General features: G+C 38.6%; 3 protein-coding genes across 3 annotated transcripts; 2 read left to right on the plus strand and 1 right to left on the minus strand.

The window, feature by feature from the left end:
- The first annotated feature begins 7,507 nt into the window (after positions 1 to 7,507).
- LOC147481477 (uncharacterized) lies at positions 7,508 to 8,065 on the plus strand. The gene has a single exon (XM_086578946.1). The coding sequence runs from the start codon at positions 7,508 to 7,510 to the stop codon at positions 8,063 to 8,065; it is 558 nt and encodes a 185-aa protein (XP_086435072.1).
- Positions 8,039 to 9,456, plus strand: LOC147481478 (uncharacterized). Its single transcript, XM_086581150.1, has one exon. The coding sequence runs from the start codon at positions 8,068 to 8,070 to the stop codon at positions 9,382 to 9,384; it is 1,317 nt and encodes a 438-aa protein (XP_086437276.1). The 5' UTR covers positions 8,039 to 8,067; the 3' UTR covers positions 9,385 to 9,456.
- A 7,085-nt stretch (positions 9,457 to 16,541) lies between these two features.
- Positions 16,542 to 18,767, minus strand: LOC147481479 (3-ketoacyl-CoA synthase 12-like). Its single transcript, XM_086580919.1, has 2 exons — positions 17,835 to 18,767; positions 16,542 to 17,299 (listed from the first exon to the last, which is right to left on the minus strand). The coding sequence occupies exons 1-2, from the start codon at positions 18,705 to 18,707 to the stop codon at positions 16,763 to 16,765; spliced, it is 1,410 nt and encodes a 469-aa protein (XP_086437045.1). The 5' UTR covers positions 18,708 to 18,767; the 3' UTR covers positions 16,542 to 16,762.
- Between the last annotated feature and the right edge of the window lie 282 nt (positions 18,768 to 19,049).

Consider the following 19,049-nt stretch of genomic DNA (forward strand, 5'->3'; position numbering starts at 1 on the left):
GGATGAAGATGGGGCCTGAGATGAAGAAGGGCCCGAGCCATCCGTCCTTTGATGACGACGCTCATTCCTCTCAGACTCATCCGAAATGAAAAACCTCCGGGGTGGCATCGTCATAGAATCTCTACTTGAAACAAAGGCCAGTGCTTCAATTGCTGCCTTTCATCTCTCGACTTCAACTATTTATAATGCGATCGTGGATTGCCTGAAGGAGTGTCCCCATGTTATACAAGAGATCATCCTGACCCTTTTCAAGGTTTTCAAAACTCGTCTGAAGGTTCTTTTGTTTATTTTGAATTATAATCTGCCTATCCCGTACATCTTCACAAATAGCATAAATGCAACGCATGCCAGTATGCAACACTGTCATGCGTTTTGAATCAGACGTACACTTCTCTAAGGCATCTTCATCCAAACATGTCATGTCCTCCCTTTCCTCATCCGAATCAACCATCCTGTCCTCCGGCAACATCCAAGTCTTTTGGATACACTCCGTAAAAATAATTTCGTTTGAATGCAATTTCAACATAGTCCGCTCAGTTCTTGGTTCCCCCCCCCCCCAAGACAACATTATCTTCGTAATTAAAGCAGGAAATGGTGCAATACTCTTCCCAACTCCTCTAATCATATTTATCAAAAACTCGAGGATACATAATTCATACCTCTTCTCTTACAATATCCAGATAACGTGCAGACATGTCAAACCAATGTCACTCACTTTCTCCTTCCCAATGACGTTCTTACCAATCCACTGAGCTACAGCCAGTTAGTTGCTTCGCATCGATGACTGTCGAGCACAATGAGAATTCGGATTGTATTGACCCTCCATGAGAGTGTCTTTCATCAAAGCAAGAACTCTAGTAAACTGGGATTCCTGAACAGTGGCTTCGAGGTGGCGTGCAAACGTAATGCCTACAATCTCAGCCAACTTCTCTCTTGATAATTCTCTCCGCGTCCCGGCCACCTTCATGAAAAATTTTTGTCCATCCAACTCTCTCTTCTTATAAAATTGTTCTATTAAATCGGAGTGGTAGAAATCATCTATCAAGTACCACAACCTATTCCAATTCCTTCTAATCATCTCGTCACCGTAAAACAGCGCAAAGCGGTCAGCCGTAAACGCTTGTTCCGAAAAAATTCTTCGTCTTAGAATGTGAAGCAACCAAACCCATTCTCATGGTGAACAAATCACTTTCTAGAATTGAATATATTATCACGACGATTTCTAAGTTAACAACGATCAAGCTTCATCAAGGCTTCTTCAACCCCTTCTAATGTAGGTTTAGCCTATAATTATTATGCTCTCATTTCTAATCGAAATTGAATAAGACATAATATAAAGATTCTAACTTTATTAAATTCAACTAAATAATAATTGAAATCTAAATTAACAACTAAGAAATCATTAACAAACAAGAATTGAAATTAGATCTAAGCAATTTTAAATAACAAAATCAAAATTATGAAAAACTAACTATTTTTATTAATCTAATGAAAGAATAACCATGATTCAATAACTAATCTAAAACAAGGAATGAAACTAATTAATGGAATGAAAACTAATTAATTAACTAATTCAAAAACTCAAAACTAGATCTAGATTATTCTCTAATGGCTATTTTCTATCCTAAGCTAATTGATACTTAAGAGCTAAGTCTTGTGTGTGGAAATCGAGGAGACCAGATCCACATTTTCGTGCATGAGCTGAGGATCCATGTTTTGGGCCGGAAAATCGAGCCCCAAAGCCCAATTTCTTTAGTCCACAGGGCCCTTTTTAGCTAGCGTTGACTTCAATAGACTTTTCATCTACTTATGCTCCTTTGATTGGGTCAAGTTTTGGACCATTGGAAATCTCTTTCCGAGCCGGTCGTTTTGACATAAAGTACGCCCAATTCCGAGGTCTGAGTCCAAAGATACGGTCTTCGAAAGTTCTGCTGACTTTTGTGTACTATTTCTACCCGCGTTGACTTTGACTTTTCAGCTTTTGACCGGGCTTTACAAAGGTTTTTCTCCTTGAATCTTGCCATTTAATCACAGAACTTCTTAGCAACCAACCCTTGCTCCTTTATCTTGCCAAAGTGGCACATTTCTGCATATAATTGACTTTATTGCCTGAAATACATAAAAGCACGTAATCAACATTAACTCTTATTTATTACTCGCATAATTGGTCTAAAAGTATTATTGTTAAGGGGTTAAAACTACAGTTTTGGGCTCTTATCAATATGTTAACAATCAGACACCAAAAAGTGAAAGAGCTGGCACTCATTTCGAATAGGTCGTTGCTAAATCTCCTAACTGGGGCTTGCTACTGCCATCTATCTAAGCATGTTCAATTCAATTTTCATAACTACATTTAGTTACTACCATTAGTTTGTACTTACTCTTAGCTTGGTGCTAGTTCACATTTTTGCAGGTCATTTAAATCAAATACAAACATAGTAACGCCCCCCAAAGGCTAACTATCAGCTAATCAACTTAAAACAATGTTAAGGATCAAGTTCGATTCAATTATAGTCACGCCAATTCAAGGCTGGATCGTGTTCGATTCAATTATAGTAACGCCAATTCAAGGCTATATCATGTTTGATTCAACTATAGTCATGTCAATTCAAGGCTAGCTATCAACTACGATATCTAAAATTACGATCTATAAATTGTGATCTTCAAGTGACAACAGACACCACTTAGATCAATTCAATTCAATATCTTGCCAGGTCGAGGACCTTATTCAAGGATCGACCTGCCAAGACTTCAATTCAATTCAATATCTTGCCAGGTCTTATCCAAGGATCAACTTGCCGAGACTTCAATTCAATTTAATTCAATATCTTGCCAGGTCGATACCTTCTTCAAGGGTCGATCGAACAAGAGCTTCAATTCAATTCAATATGACAACATGATGGGACACCCTCCAAAGGATCGCCAAACAAGTTCAAGTAAACTATCCCAAACAATTATTGATTCAAATTCATTCTTCAAGGATTAATCAGGCTATCAATAATATAAAAACTAATAGATTAATCACTTTTTTAAGGATCAATCAGATAGTATCATATCTTACTAGGTCGATCCCTCTTAAGAAATCAACCAAGTAAATTTCAATCAATTCAAAAGCTACACAATATCATTATTCTATACCATTTAGCACATTTAATACAACAATAGTAATAAGTTCATGCATAACTAAAAGCTTCAAATTAACTACCCGAGTGAACTTAGGAAACCAGTTCAACCAATCATAAAAAGAATTGCCCGAGTCATATCAGGAAAACATTTCAAAACTTTAGGAAAACAAACTTACACAACATTGGTTAAGTTTTCCATTTGCAGGGGCTCAATACATCTCCTATAGGAAATTCATAAACGGATTCTTTTAGCAGCACATAAAGATCCCCAATCAGTTCTGTGGGAGCGGTACTTGTCAAAGCAGCATCACTTCTATCTCCAGGATTAACTAGGTAGAATCCACTGGCGTCATCGATAGTTTTAAAAGAGACCTACAACCAATTCTAACAGAATCATCGGTAACATGCTTACAAACATTAGCTATTGTCATATTCAAAACCTCCAACTTTAGATCATCAGCCTTTCTTTTTAGCGGAGAACTATCTTTGTGTTGTGAACTCTCCCTTGGAGCAATTTGATTGTCGTGTGGTTATAAGTTATTCAAAATATTATAGTTATCTCCAACATGTGCCTCTCATGTGATCTGCTTATTATCTCTCTCATTAGGTCCCTTCTTTCTAATCAGCGACCTAATGAGAGGGGGCTATGTGGGAGGGTAGTACATACATCACATGCTCGGTCACACATAAGTCGATAACAAGCAACTATGACCAGGTTTATCATGAAGATCTCAGTCAGGTCGATGACAAGACCTAATCCAGTTCACTCAGTTACACAGGGAGTCATGTAACATCCAAATATGGAAAGATTGGCCGTTACAGATGCCATATTCATAGCTCCACCTTAAAGGACACCATCTTTATTGCTCATTGATATTAGCTCATAAAGAATATGAACTGACAAGAAGGAAGAGGAAATATCACCAACATATCTATAAAAGCAAAGAGAAACTACGTCTGACTTGATTCAAGTACACTGGAGTACTTGATACATAGGAAATTTGTTCATACTCGAATTCAGTCAAATATTTAACCTATTATCTATTCCTAGCCTGTACGGCATAATCACTGAATCAAACCTTTACACCATCATACATCTTGAGACGAATATTACCTATCCCCAAAGTACGATAATGTTGATCATTCCCCATCAATACATCACCACTATTAAGCTCCTTGAAGCTTGGAAACCACTCCCATATGGGGCAAACATAATAGGTAGCACCCATATCTAAAATCCATTCACTAGAGTCAATGAAACAAACACTATATGTAATGAGCAAAGAAAATTTGGAACCATCTGAATCATTACCTCCTTGAGCAATGTTGACATTGGGTTGTTTCTGCTCAGTATCTTTCTTCTTGTGTTTTAACTTCTTGCAGTCCTTTTTCCAATATCCAACCTCATAAAAAAAGCACACTCATCATGGTTTAGAATTCTCCCTCTCGACTTGGAACAAGATTTGCCTTTTCCTCCACCAGAATTCGGGTGGTTATATAACCTCCCTCTTAACCCAAAAGCAGTGTTCGTCGACTCCCTTTCATTATTATTCATCATATCCCAACTTATCAACATAGTCTGCACCTTAGAATAGTTTAAAGGTATCTTCTCAAATATAATGGTGGTTTTGATATGCCCATACTCCTCCTTAGGAATAGATCTCACCAAATGAAAAGCTTTGTTCTCATCCTTTGTTTCTTCTTCAATGTTCAACAAATCAGTAAGTGATTTGTTAAACTCATTCATATGCTGGGCTAGTGAAACACTTTTTTCTTTCTCATATCATACAACTTTGATTTCATAAAAACATGACCTTTCATTGTCTTATCCAAACACTGCTCTTCAAGGATTCTCCAAATTTCCTTGGCCGAAGTCTCATTGAGAACAAGATAATTCACATCCCTAGCCAAACACGATCTTATGATACCACAAGTTTGTCGATTTTTCTTAGCCTAAACACTCTCCTCTATATCCAATGAATTTTCATCTAAAACATCATCCAAGTCTTGTTGGCATAGTGCATCTATAATTTCACAATGCCACATACTAAAATTGTTAAATCCATCGAATTTCACTACATCAATTCTCGTATGTTTGATATTAAAAGTCATAAAACATTTCTCCTTAGACGTAAAAGTAGTAGCCATAGGAGTAATGGTGGAATCTGTAAATATACAATTTTCAAACTTTTAAACACCCCAAACAATCAAACAAACCAACAAAACACCCTTTTGGGAATTTTAACAAACACTTGATAGTCAAAATTAAAGAGAACCCAAGTACCACAACCACAATAATCAACTAAGAAACCCACTTGGGAATTTCTTCAAACATTTGGACTCCTCAGATAACCATAAATACAAACCCTAGGTAGAACCTTAGGCTTTGATACCAATTTGTTGTGCAACGAAAGCGTAAACGAAAAAAAAGGTGATAACAAATTTGAATGGGTGCTGAAAGACAAACAATTCAATGCAAACTACTACAAAACAAATAATGGAGACACAAAGATTTACGTGGTTCGGCAAGTTGCACCTACATCCACAAGCAAAGGAGAAACTTCAATTGAGAGAGAATTAAATGTGTCTTTTACAAACACTGACCTTGGTTCAATAGAACCCACAAAATCCCCTTTTGAGAAACTCACAAATCTCTCTCTTCTTTTAACCCTAAAACAATGTTCCCTTATATAGTGTGGGTACATGTACGGACCCAAGTTTGGTCATCAATGTCATTATAAATGACATACTTCAATGCTATGTCACTTCGTATGACATACTTTAGCACGCCACTTTTCTCATTCGAACAGACACATTGCTACATGAATGTCACCAATAATGTCATACTCCAATAGATATAGCTTTACCAATGCTTTATTGGGCAGCATTACTCTTGGACATTGACAACAAAATCTTGAGTTTTATCATACAAGATGGGACCGTAGGAGGGGTTATTGACTTATTATGTAATGCCGTCGAAGGGTGGATTATTCTATGGAGGTGAACATTGACACACACTCTTTGTAGATTGAAAAGAGTTTTTCTTGTACGTCTTTATATATGAAGTTGGACATTGACACTCTAGTTTTCCATTTGTATCAGTACACTCTAGTTTTCCAAACTTCCCCCTAAAAAAAAATAGTAGTATGAACACTAGCTCATAGGCCCACAAGTGACAAGTCACAATCAATTCCAGTTTGGTCTTGTCCTGTTTGCTGTTCCTAACTTCCTATTAGCCAAAAAAAAAAAAACAACTCACAATAGGGGCCCACAAGTCACTATCCGTCTATCCCAATTTCTCACAACTCACAATCCGAGATTCTCAAAAAAGTAAAACCGAAAAAAAAAAAAAAGGTCAACAAAAAAAAACTGAAAGGTCCTTTGTGTGTCGTAATCTTTCGTCTTGTGATCGCTCACAAAAAAAAATTTTCTTCTCTATTATTATCTTCTTCCAAATCGGCAGTTTCTAATTCAGCCTAATCTATTTATCATTTTATTTCATATTCGCTATTCATTAGCTAAGGGCTAAGGTAAATTGTTTTGTATTATGCCTATATTTTTTATTTCGTTTTATTTTTCAATTTTCAAATACTAATGTGTTCTCTACTTGACTTATTGCCTTGTTAACTTATAGTTTATATTGGAGTATTAGATTGTCATTTAATTTTTGTCTTATTTAATTAGTTGAATATTATTGTAGTTATTATTGTATTTTTTTTTTTTTTTATATAAACAAACTATTGATTATGAAATTATTATGATTTATCTTAGGTAAGAATGTCTCAACATCAAGCTCAGTATGAAAATGAAAACCATGTTTTCCTTCTTTAAACCTAAAGATGTCACCCCCGTAAAATGATGTAACTTCTACATCATCTAGTCTTGATATTTCAAGACTTGATAGAGATGGCCAACCTCCTTCACAAGTTCAAGTTATTGAAATTGAGCAAGTTGAACCTTCTCCTCAAGCCCAAAGAGTTAGTGTTGAAGAAGTTGACTCCACATCTTTATTTGAACGTGATCCGTAAACGCATCTCAATATATAATTACCTGTTAATCAACAAGATGATGTTCGAATTTAACTTTTTCTTGGAAAGGGGCGTTGGTTACTTTAACTCAGTGAGAAAGAGTATCCATCCACCATATTCGGAAAGCAAACTCGCCGGTTCAAGTCCTCTTGGTTCACACTATTTCCTTGGCTAGAGTACTCACTCCATACGGATAGAGCTTATTGTTTTCCATGTTTTATATTTGAAACAAATCCGCCGAAGCGTCCTGCATTCACTGTTGAAGGTTTTAAATGTTGGAAGAAGATTAATAATGGCAAGAAGTGTTCCTTTTTGCAACATGAAGGAGGTCCATGCTCACCTCATAGGTCGGCGATGATAGCTTGTGAAAATTTCATGAATCCTTCTCGACATATAGATAATGTGTTAAATACATTATCTAAAGAAGAGGTTGTTAAGAACCGTTTGCTAGTCAAAGCTATTCTTCATTGTATTCCATTTCTTGCACTACAAGGGATTTCTTTTAGAGGCCATGACGAGTCCAAAAAGTCAAAAAATGGTGGAAATTTCAAGGGAGTGTTGGGATTTGCAGCGATGTTGAATGACAAGGTTGCAGAATTATTAAAAGATGCTCCGAGAAATGCCACATATACCTCACATTCAATTCAAAAGGCACTTTTGCATATCTATGCCGATAAAGTGAGAGAGAGAATTCGTGAGGAAATTGGTAATGCAAAATTTTGTGTCCTTGTTGATGAAGCACAAGATAATTCAAACAAGGAGCAAATCGCGATTGTCCTAAGATTTGTTGATAGAGGTGGTTTTGTTAGAGAGTATTTTCTTGGTATTGTTGGTGTTAAAGACACTTGTGCTTTAACTTTGAAAGAAGTTATATGCAATATCCTTGCTTTCCATATAATTTGCATATTATAAATATGAGAGGTCAAGGTTATGATGGTGCTAGCAATATGCGTGGTCAATGGAATGGATTACAAGCATTGTTTCTGAAGGAGTGTCCATATGCATATTATGTGCATTACTTTGCACATCGTCTACAACTTGCTCTAGTTGTGGCTTCTAAAGATGTTTCTGATGTTCGGTTGTTTTTTTCCAAGTTGGCTTCTATTGTTAATCTTCATGTTACGCCCAAGCGTAAACAAGAGTTGGAAGATACTCGGAAAAATGAAATTGATATGCTGGTAGCTAGTGGTGAACTTGTTACTGGAAAAGGAGCTAATCAAGTTTCTACTTTGCAACGAGCAGGAGATACTAGATGGAGTTCTCATTTTGCTTCGGTTTGTAGCCTAAAAGAGATGTTTGATTCAATTTGTATAGTTCTTGAAAGCGTCATGAAGAACGGGTCAAGCAACTTTATGCATGGAGAAGCTAAAGGTGTTATTCTTGCAATGAAAAGTTTTGAGTTTGTCTTTCTTTTTCATTTATTGCATAAGACTATGGGAATTACTAATGTCTTGTGTAAAGCCCTGCAAGAAAAGTCCCAAGACATTTTAAATGCTATCAGCTTAGTCTCCAGTACGAAAGCACTTCTTCAAGAATTAAGAGGATCTTCTTGGGACGCTTTTCTTAGTCATGTGATTTTGTTTTGCAAAAAACATGACATTGATATGCCTGATATGGGTGCTCAACACATGGCGGGTACATGTCGTTCTTGCCAGCAAAAAGATTATATTACAGTTGAACACCACTACCGCGTCGAGTTATTTAATGCTGTAATAGATTACCAGTTGGTGGAATTAAATAACAAATTTCCAAAAGAAACAATAGAGCTTCTTTATCTTAGTTCTCCTTTGGATCCGAAAGATGCTTTTAAGTCCTTCAGCATTGATGACATTTGCAAACTCGCAGAAAAGTTTTATTGTAGAGACTTTACAAAACAAGAGATACATCATTTGAGAAGTCAACTGCAACATTACAAACTTGATGTGCTCAAGCATCCTCTTTTTCAGAAGTTGTCTACCATCTCCAAATTATGTCAAAGAAAGATCAATATCTATTATTTGATTGATAGATTGATTCGTCTTGTCTTGACACTTCCTGTTTCCACGGCAACTACAGAACGAGTATTCTCAGCTATGAAATTGCTCAAAACACGACTTCGTAACAAGATGGGGGTTGAATTTCTTGCAGATTGCATGACTATTTACATTGAACGGGAATTTGCTAAAGAAGTTGATTTGGATGCAATAATAGATGTATTTGATAAGAATCCACGCAGGTCAAAACTTCACTAGTGTGATGCTAATGTGATATGTTATTCTTGCACATTTCTTTGTTATATTTGTCTAGGTCTATAGTGAAAACACTATTTTGTCCATTTTGGATAAGGTAATAAAAGCGATAATTCTTTTGTTTATCAATGCTAGCTTATTGGTTCCTAAAAAAATCTTTAAAGGTTAACTCCATGGCAGCCCCCTCGCTTATCTAAAATCCTAGATCTGCCCCTGTCCATATAAGAAGTTGGACATTGACACTCTAGTTTTCCATTCGTATCAGATAACTCCATGACGTCTCTATATGTGAAGTTGGACATGTTGGGGAGTATACCAATACCAATCGATTCTCCACTACACAGATAACTTGTATATGAACTCAATTCAACTCCGGACAAAATCTAAATATCAACTACAACCTATACTAACATGCCCAACTCGCTAAACAACTATTAACAACAGATAATAATGTAAAGCAGTAAAAGGCAAACCACAACACAAAGATTTACCGTGGTTCGGCCAATGATGCCTACTTCCACAAGAGCCAGTTCTTTATAAAGTGGGAAGGAAGATTACAATCTCTCCTTTTCAGTCTCTCACCTTACTAGATCACTCTTATCTCTTTACAGGGTTGTATCTCTGTAAAGGTTATCTCTCAATCTTGATAGCTTTCAAGATTGGGTTTCTCTCTTTGTTTTAGTCTGGATTCCAATCCTTCTGACTTGTTAGGTTAGCTTTTCCAAAAACCTTGATTTTGGTTTTTATCTCCAAAAACCAAATTTCGCGGGTACTGTAGCAAAGGCCCACGAAATTAGACTGGCGCTGGCGGCTGGCCCCGAGCTGGCGCCAACGTTTGGAGTCTAAGCGCCAGTCGCGCCTAGCATATTGGAACAAGGCGCTGGTGTCGCCTATCGGCGTGGCCTTCGACATGTCGCGATGCCGATTAAGCCCGTTTCTCTCGGCTCTGTTTTCTCTCCTCATGTGAGGGGATAACTCCAACAATCTCCCCTCCCGACGGTGAGGGGATACCTCCATGCAATTGCCAAATCAACAGAGGAGTCGCTACCATTCCATTAGCACAACAAATATCAAACTTACCTTTCGTGTAAGACTTTGGTCATCATATCCGACCGTTCTTGTCGGTATGGATCTTCTCGATACACAAATGCTTCTCTTCGAGTACTTCTCTAATCCAATGATAACGCACATGTATGTGCTTGGATCTAGAATGAAAACTCGGATTCTTGCTCAAGTGAATGGTGCTCTGACTGTCACATAGAACTACAAACTATTTCTGGTTTAGTCCTAGTTCGTCGAAGAACCTCTTCATCCATAGCATCTCTTTACAACACTCAGTGGATGCAATATACTCGGCTTCTGTAGTGGAGAGGGCAACACACTTTTGCAACTTAGATTGCCAAGAAACTGCTCCCCCTGTAAAAGTAACCAGATAACCGGAGGTGAACTTCATCGAGTCAACATCACCTGCCATGTCTGCATCAGTGTAGCCTTCAAGTAAGGGCTTACTTCCACCAAAGCACAAATATGATTTGGAAGTGCCTTTGAGATATCTCAATATCCACTTAACACCTTCCCAATGCTCCTGACCCGGATTTGACAGAAATCTGCTTACAACACCAACGGCGAAAGCAATATCCGATCTAGTACACACCATGGCATACATCAAACTGCCCACTGCGGATGCATAAGGAATCTTTTCCATCTGACTCTGCTTTCGTGCTCACCCTTAGGACACATCTCTTTGGTCATGCGGAACTCGCCACCAAGCGGACAACTAACCGGCTTCGCTTTTGATCCATGTTGAATCTCTTGACACACCTTCTCCGATGTAGCTTTCTTGAGAAAGCCACAACTTCCACTCTTTTCGTCACGGTGATCCGAATCCCAAGTATCTGCTTTGCTTGACCCAAATCCTTCATCTCAAAGGACTTACTCAAGTCTTTCTTTAGCTTGGATATCTTGTTGATGTTTGGGCCAACTATCAACATATCATCCACATACAATGAATAGCACTATGAAATCCCCATCCGGAAATCTCAACAAACGCCTGATGATCGAGCGCACTTCTTGTATCCTTGCTTCACCATAAATGAGTCAAACTTTATATACCACGTCTCGGTGCTTGCTTCAACCCATACAAGCTCTTTTATCGGCTTGCATACTAGGTGCTCCTTGCCTTTGACCTCAAACCCCTGCCCGTCGGTCCATGTAGACATCTTCTTCAAGGTCTCCATAAAGAAAAGTTGTCTTAACATCTAGCTGCTCAACCTCCGTGTTCATACTTGCGGCCATACCCAATACCACCCGGATAGAAGTCATCTTCACTACAGGAGAGAAAATCTCATCAAAGTCAATCCCTTTCCTTTGACCGAATCCCTTCACAACAAGGCGAGCTTTGTGCCTTGGGTGAGGATTGTTCTCCTCATGCTTGACTTTGTATATCCACTTATTCTTGAGAATTTTTCTCCCTGTGGGTTTCTCAACTAACTCATAAGTGTGATTCTTATGCAAAGAATCCATCTCGTCATGCATGGCCTTCAACCACTTTTCTTTGTCTGTACCTTCAAGTGCCTCTTGATAGTACATAGGTTCTCCACCATCCGATAGTAGACGCACGCGTTATGTGGTGGATACCGGTTGAAGCTAGTCTCCTCTGTCGGACCTCCTTGCCCCATCTGGCGGTGCCTCGGAGGTTGCACTTCTGCTTTTGCTTTCGGTGGTGGTTCATGCATCTCATCCGCATCTTCTATACCAATAGGTTTTATCCCATCATGAGCAATAGGATTCTCATCATGAGTTTCAAACTCATGGTTCTCTGCATTCTCAATGCCTTCTCGCGCGTTCCACGGTAGGGAACTTCGGTTCAAATCAACAAGATCATTGGTGAAAGCCCTCAGTAGCTTCTCACCCTCCTCAAAATCTGCTATGGTTTGGTCTTCTAAGAACACAACATCCCGACTTCGGATTACCTTCTTGTTAATCGGATCATAGAGTTTGTAACCAAACTTTTCATCTCCATAACCCAGAAAAATGCACAGCTTGGCTTTGTCATCAAGCTTGGATCTCTCATCCTTCGGAAATATGCACAAATGCCCTGCACCCAAATACCCTCAGATATCCATAATCAATATCTCTGCCTGACCATACTCTCTCTGGATAATCACTATTTAGAGGCTTTGTCGGCGACAAGTTGATCACATGCATGCGGTCATGCAGCGATTGCTTCTACCCAAGAGTTTCTAGGTAGCTTAGAGTGAGATAGCATGCATCTCATCCTCTACAATGGTACGGTTCATCCTCTCGCTATTCCATTCTCGTTTGCGGTGTCTTGGGAAATCGGTGCGCTTTCATGGCCGAATCCCATGACTCGCAATACTCTTCAAATGGCCCAATGTACTCACCCCCATTATCCGCGAATACACTTCAACAACTTCCCAGGTCTCTCTTTCCACCATGTTGTGGAATTTCTCAAACACGCCAAGTACTTCATCCTTGGTCTTCGGACTATAGGCCCATATCTTTCTTGGACGATCATCAATGAATGTCAAGAAGTACTGAAACTCCTCGGTGGGACTTCACTCTCATAGGACCACATAAGTCCGTTATTGCACTAGTTCAAGGCGGTGTCCTTTTCGTGAGATGGGGAATCTTTGGAAAGACACCCCGTGTTGCTTTCCTACCAAACAAATGAGTACATGTATCTAAATGTGTACCTTTAATGTCCGGCGCGGCCTTTTGCTTAGCAAGAACTTTCATTCCTTTTATGCCCATGTGACACCGCGATTTGTGCCACCGGTTCGGATGAAGCTTCTTCTTCGCGATTTAAATTCGCTTTACAAAACTAGCCTGTGTTTTGTAAAGAGAGCAAGTTTTCTTTCCTCACGGCTTTCTGAATGGAACCTCTCGCTTCGGTTCCATACCCCGTTACCAAACGAGTTTACAAAGCCGTCATCATCTAATTTCCGGCCAAATTAAGGCTTAACCGTATGTCGGGGGGACATGTCGTACATCCTTGAGTGTCAAGGTGTAGCCAACATTGGTTTCTATATGAACATCTCCAATGCCTATAATCTTGAGACTCCAATCATTTACCCATCCTTACTTCACCATATTCACCACGGTTGTAAGTAGTGAAGAATCTCTGTCGGTGTGGCGTGATAGGATGCTCCTCAGATCTATCACCCACTCGATCCTCGACATGAGGTACTAAGACAAAGACACACCACAATCGACACAATTCCCACTAGGTCGCCGCCGACTAGTCGCGGTAGTATCTCTGCCTTTGTGTTTCCGTTCCTCGCACCATGTCTTCATGTACCGCGGTTGTTCTTCTCATCCCTCTTCGTTGTTACGCGACTCATATCCGAAGTGGCCTTTGGTGGCACAATAGTAACATTGCCTCTCGCGCTTAGGAGTTCTAAATTCACCCCTAGATTTACTTCGTCATCACCTCTAGAACGAGATGGTTTTCTCTGTTTCGACCTCTCCCCGTTTCTCGTGAAAAGGATCTCGAGTGAAGAGTCGCTTCTTGCACTCCTTCTAGTCTCCTCATTCAACAAAGGCGTGGTAGCCATCTCCATGGTAACAATTCCATCCTTGGCTGCCCGTGTAGAAACTGCTAATGTCTCCCAACTTTCGGGTAGAGAGCCTAATAGAAACAAAGCCTCAACTTCATCTCCCAAATTGATCTTCATCAAATGCATCGATTGATGATATTCTCGTACTTCATTAAGATGCTTTCGGACATTGAAGAACCTTCTTGGTACTTCGTGGTTAATGCGCAAACTTAACTTAACGACTAGCACTTTGTTTCCACCCGACTTCCTCTCATACAGTGTCTTCGAAGTTTCTTCCATAGGCCCGAAGGATGTAGTCTCTTGGGACACATGGTGAAAAACAACGTCGTCAATCCATCGTTGAATGTATCCAATCGCGTCAAGCTTTTTCCACTCGGCCTTATCGGTCTTTTTCGGTTTTTACTCCCTCATTCTCAATGGGAAGTGTCAAGTCCTTGCAAGTATAGCAAGTCTTCCATCTTGGCTTTCCGGATGGTGTAGTTCTTCCTATTCAGACTCATCATGCGGTGTTCACCGAATGGTCCATCTCTACAAGTTATTTAACCTCAAATCTTCTCTCGGGAATTTCACAAACACCTTCCCGACCAAGATTCGGATAACACCCTAAAGCTATTCTAACCAAGGCTCGATACCACTTGTTGGGGATTATACCAATACCAATCGATTCCCCACTACCACGATAACTTGTATATGAACTCAATTCAACTCCTGACAAAATCTAAATATCAACTACAACCTATACTAACATGCCCAACTCGCTAAACAACTATTAACAAATGATAATAATGTAAAGCGGAAAAAGCAAACCACAACACAAAGATTTACCGTGGTTCGCCAATGATGCCTACTTCCACAAGAGCCGCCGCTTTATAAAGTGGGAAGGAAGATTACAATCTCTCCTTTTTCGGTCTCTCACCTTACTAGATCACTCTTATCTCTTTCTGGGGTTGTATCTCAGAAAGATTATCTCAATCTTGATAGCTTTTCAAGATTGGGTTTCTCTTTTATTTTAGTCTGGATTCCAATCCTTCTGACTTTTAGGTTAGCTTTTCCAAAAACCTTGATTTTGGTTTTTATCTCCAAAAACCAAATTTCGCGGGTACTGTAGCAAAGGCCCACGAAATTAGACTTTGGCGCTGGGCGCTGCTTTGAGCTGGCGCTGGCCAACGTGATGGAGTCCGAGCTGGTCGCCCTAGCATATTGGAACATCGAACCGGAAGGGTAGCCTATCCGGCCTTGGCCTTCGACATGTCGCGATGCGAATTAAGCCCGTTTCTCTCCAGCTCTGTTTTCTCTCCTCATGTGAGGGATAACTCCAACAGGACACTGACAATCTAGTTTTCCATTCGTATCAGTTCAATAGGATGAGGTTTTTATGGTAAGCCAAAAGTTAAAACCTAACGCATTTGCCCTGAAGAGTTATAGTTTTTGCGGTCCATGGGGGACCATAAACATTACTTTCAAAATTGCAGTATGCTATCTTCTCTTTTTATTATATAATAATAGACATAATTACCTAAAAATACAATGTAATTTGTTGTTTTTTTACATTAAATACAATGTATTATTTTTCTTGCCTAAAAATACAACAAACTTTCTATTTATTACAATTGATACTATGTGTTAGATTTGAATCGACGGAATGTCAATTTACCCTTAAAACAACTCCCATGACTTGCACGCACCTCTACTTTTTTCTGCATTGTTTGCTTCTTCATTTTGTGAATGAATCAGTGGATTATTAGTTTAAACATTCATGAGTTCCAGATAAGTTCTTCTTTCAGGAACCTGTTATAAGACCGGTGTGGAATACATTTGCAACTAGTGTTAGTGAGTTATGGAAAGGAGTTGGAGCGGTGTTTTCCCCTATTACTGCTGAAATGGAGCCTATTGATATTGGTAAAAAGAATGAGTGTATGACTGTTTTACACTACTCTTTCTCATATTGAAGCAGTGACATCTCCTTCTTGTGGGAATCATAAGCAAAGGGGCAGATAAAGAGAGATATGAGTTTTCCTATAGGCCGGGAAGACAAATAATATGGATGTGACTACTTAATTAGTTTTTGTGTGGTGGCCTTATAAGATTTCAACCAGTTTATGATATATACTAAAAAATGCAAACAATACAAAAAATGCAAAAAAAGAGGTGAGTGCAAGTCACATGAATTATTTTTATCGGTAAATTGACCATTCCATCGATTCAAATCTAACAGATAGTATCAATTGTAATAAATTGAAAATTTGTTGTATTTTAGGCAAAAAAATATTATACGTTGTATTTAACGTAAAAAACAGTGAAGTACATTGTATTTTTAGGTCATTATGTCTATATATAATACTAAAAGTTGGTTGTAATTTTGTTTTGAACATATGTATCATCAATTAAGAAAGGCAACGGAGATGGTGCATTGTGATACATCTTCACAAATTTCAATTTATTACAAGAGGTAAATATAAATAGAAATAAATATAGAGATAGAATAATTACTATTAGAGTTCTTGTAAGGTTTTTTTGGGCTTTCTATATTGTAAACAGACTATTTTCCTATCCAAGAAAAAGTGTGAAAGAGGCTCAAACTTAACTAATTAAGGCTTCCTCTTTTCTCTCTCAGTTTTCTTCTTGATTAGCTACAATAAAATTTCACTATTACAAATGAAGAAGAGTTACTCAATGAAAAAAAGGCAAAGTTCAGATTGTTCCTCTTGTTTTCTTGACCTAGATCGAGCACGCTTTAGCATCCAGAGCATGTGAAGTACTGAATTACTATGAGAGATGCTAGCAAATATTCTTCTGATCTTCTATGTGCCAGAACTAGCATGCTTATAATATTCACCGTCGTATTCAACGTTAAAGGTTGCCGAGTCTTTCTCATCGATCCACCCATACCTCTCCTTGAAAGGGTTGATTAGTGTCTTTGGAGGGTATCTAGTGATGCAGTCTTCCCATACGTTTTTACCCTCTAAATCCTTCACCACCTCCCACAGGCAACTATTACACTTAAAACCTGCTCCAAAGTTTATCATTAGAACTCTATCACCTTTCTTAAGCCTCTTCTTTGCTTCCATGTATGCTAACACATACCAAATGCTACTAGCAGATGTGTTCCCAAACCGATGGAGTGTCATCTTAGCTGGTTCTAAATCATGCTCGCTCAGTCCTAGACTCCCCCCGACGCCATTGACAACTGCTGTTCCACCCGCATGAATCACAAAATGCTCGGCGGCAGTCTTGAAGTTTATTATTGTGCTATCTCCAACTGGGGTGCTTTTATGGTTGTTGAATTGTCTGAAGCTGAAGACGACTAAACACCGAAGCAGTTCCCTTAGAGGCAATACCTGTTGTACGTAATAAAAGGCTAAAGAGATATTTTACAATTGATCAAGACGATGAATTATTGTTTCTAATAAAATGATATCATTTCATAGTAATGCACATCCAAATAATTGAAAGAAGCAGATATCACCATTGGTTTGAATTAAAGAGAGGAGATGTATGCCTTTTTATAAGAAACGTGGAAGAATGCACGAGTCAAAATACAAGGATAAGGCTGATGTGTTCCTTGTCTCTTCATGCTCAAGGTATAGTACATGAAGACGAGGCCATCTTAAGGTTAGTTATGCTAGACCCATGACATATGTAGAGAAACAATTTAAATTCTGATATTATTGGAAATAAGAAGTCATAAAATAGTATGGTACAATTGCTTACTGAACAAAACAAAAGAAGTCACTGATATCTGTGATTCATCTATTCACATAAATGAGAATCAAAGAAATGAAAAGTCAATAATCATATATGACGTATATGAATTCGTAAATACAACACATCAAAAAATTGTAGTCAACATACAAGAAGAAAAAGAGTACATACCTTGGGTGCCAATTCTCTAAGGTTCATGGTGAAAGCTTGAGTTGCACCTTTTGGAAGGCTTCGGCTGAGGTGAATCCCTAGGTATCCTTGGTCGTCTTCCTTCCGCACGGCATACTGGTAGGCTTCATCATCAGCACCGATGTGTGTTCGGACTAGATACTTCAATTTGAAAATGGCTTTATGTTTAAGACTTGGATTATTCGTTAAAAGAATTGCACACCCACCTGTTCTGAATAAACAATTGGGGAGCATCATGGACTTATTGAAGCCTGAATACCAACTTGGGGCAATAGATTCAGAACTCACAACAACAGCTAAAGCATTTTTATAAGATTTAAAAACACTTTGGACAAGGTTGATGGCGATAAGACTTGCGCTACAACCCATTCCAGAGAGATTGAAAACTTTTATGTTTTCCCTCATCTTGTAATGGTTTATTATTCTTGCTGATAGAGATGGTAATGGAGCAAATAGGGAGACATTAACAACAAGTATATCAATATCTTTTGGAGAAACTTTGGACTTAGAGAAGAGTTTATCAAGTGTGTCGTAGAAGAACTCCTCCATCTCCAAGATCCCATCTAGGATTGATGCAGAATCTTGTCTACCTTCAATGATGTTTCTTGGGCCGTAAGTTTCTTCACCGATACCCGATCCGACTATTGCTTTCAAGGCAAACTTGAATTCTTCAAGGCCTAAGTTCTTGTTTCTTTTGATGATATCTCCACAGAGTTCTGTATTGAGTTTTTTATCATCAGTGGGCTTATAGCACTCGTAGTTTAATATATAGCATGCTTTGTTTTCCCACTGGTCAACCAATTTCCAAAGGACAAAGAGAAAAGCTAGGAAGTACAGAACCATGGTGAGACTCATGAATGAACTTGCTGCTAGCTCAGATTGAGAGTATGATAAATATGACTGATAATGTGACGACTTGAATAACGTACTCTCGTAGTCACATATATATAGGCTTTTATCTTTAAAGAATTAAGAGACTTGGCAAAATGCCAATTCAACCGTCATATTACTCTTCAATACACTGTCTCTTTCGGCCCCACATGCCCATTGCCAGTGACCAGTATCCTCCATGCATTGTCTCTTTGGTTCTTAAAGATGGTTTGCAATTTATCTTTCCATAGAATTTTTATATGATTTCTCTCACTTCCTCCTTATATTTTCCTCTGTTTTCTAATTAAGTTTTCAAAGCCAATATCC

Source organism: Coptis chinensis, chromosome 8, assembly GCF_015680905.1.
Source record: "Coptis chinensis isolate HL-2020 chromosome 8, ASM1568090v1, whole genome shotgun sequence".
Taxonomy (NCBI): Eukaryota; Viridiplantae; Streptophyta; class Magnoliopsida; order Ranunculales; family Ranunculaceae; genus Coptis; species Coptis chinensis.

Excerpts from the sequence above, each read along its gene's own strand:
- LOC147481478 (XM_086581150.1), top strand. The coding sequence starts at position 8,068 with ATGAGAGGTCAAGGTTATGATGGTGCTAGCAATATGCGTGGTCAATGG.
- LOC147481479 (XM_086580919.1), bottom strand. The coding sequence starts at position 18,707 with ATGAGTCTCACCATGGTTCTGTACTTCCTAGCTTTTCTCTTTGTCCTT. Across the intron at positions 17,300-17,834 it reads TTAGAGAATTGGCACCCAAG|GTATTGCCTCTAAGGGAACT; the intron begins GTATGTACTCTT and ends TACGTACAACAG.
- LOC147481477 (XM_086578946.1), top strand. The coding sequence starts at position 7,508 with ATGATAGCTTGTGAAAATTTCATGAATCCTTCTCGACATATAGATAAT.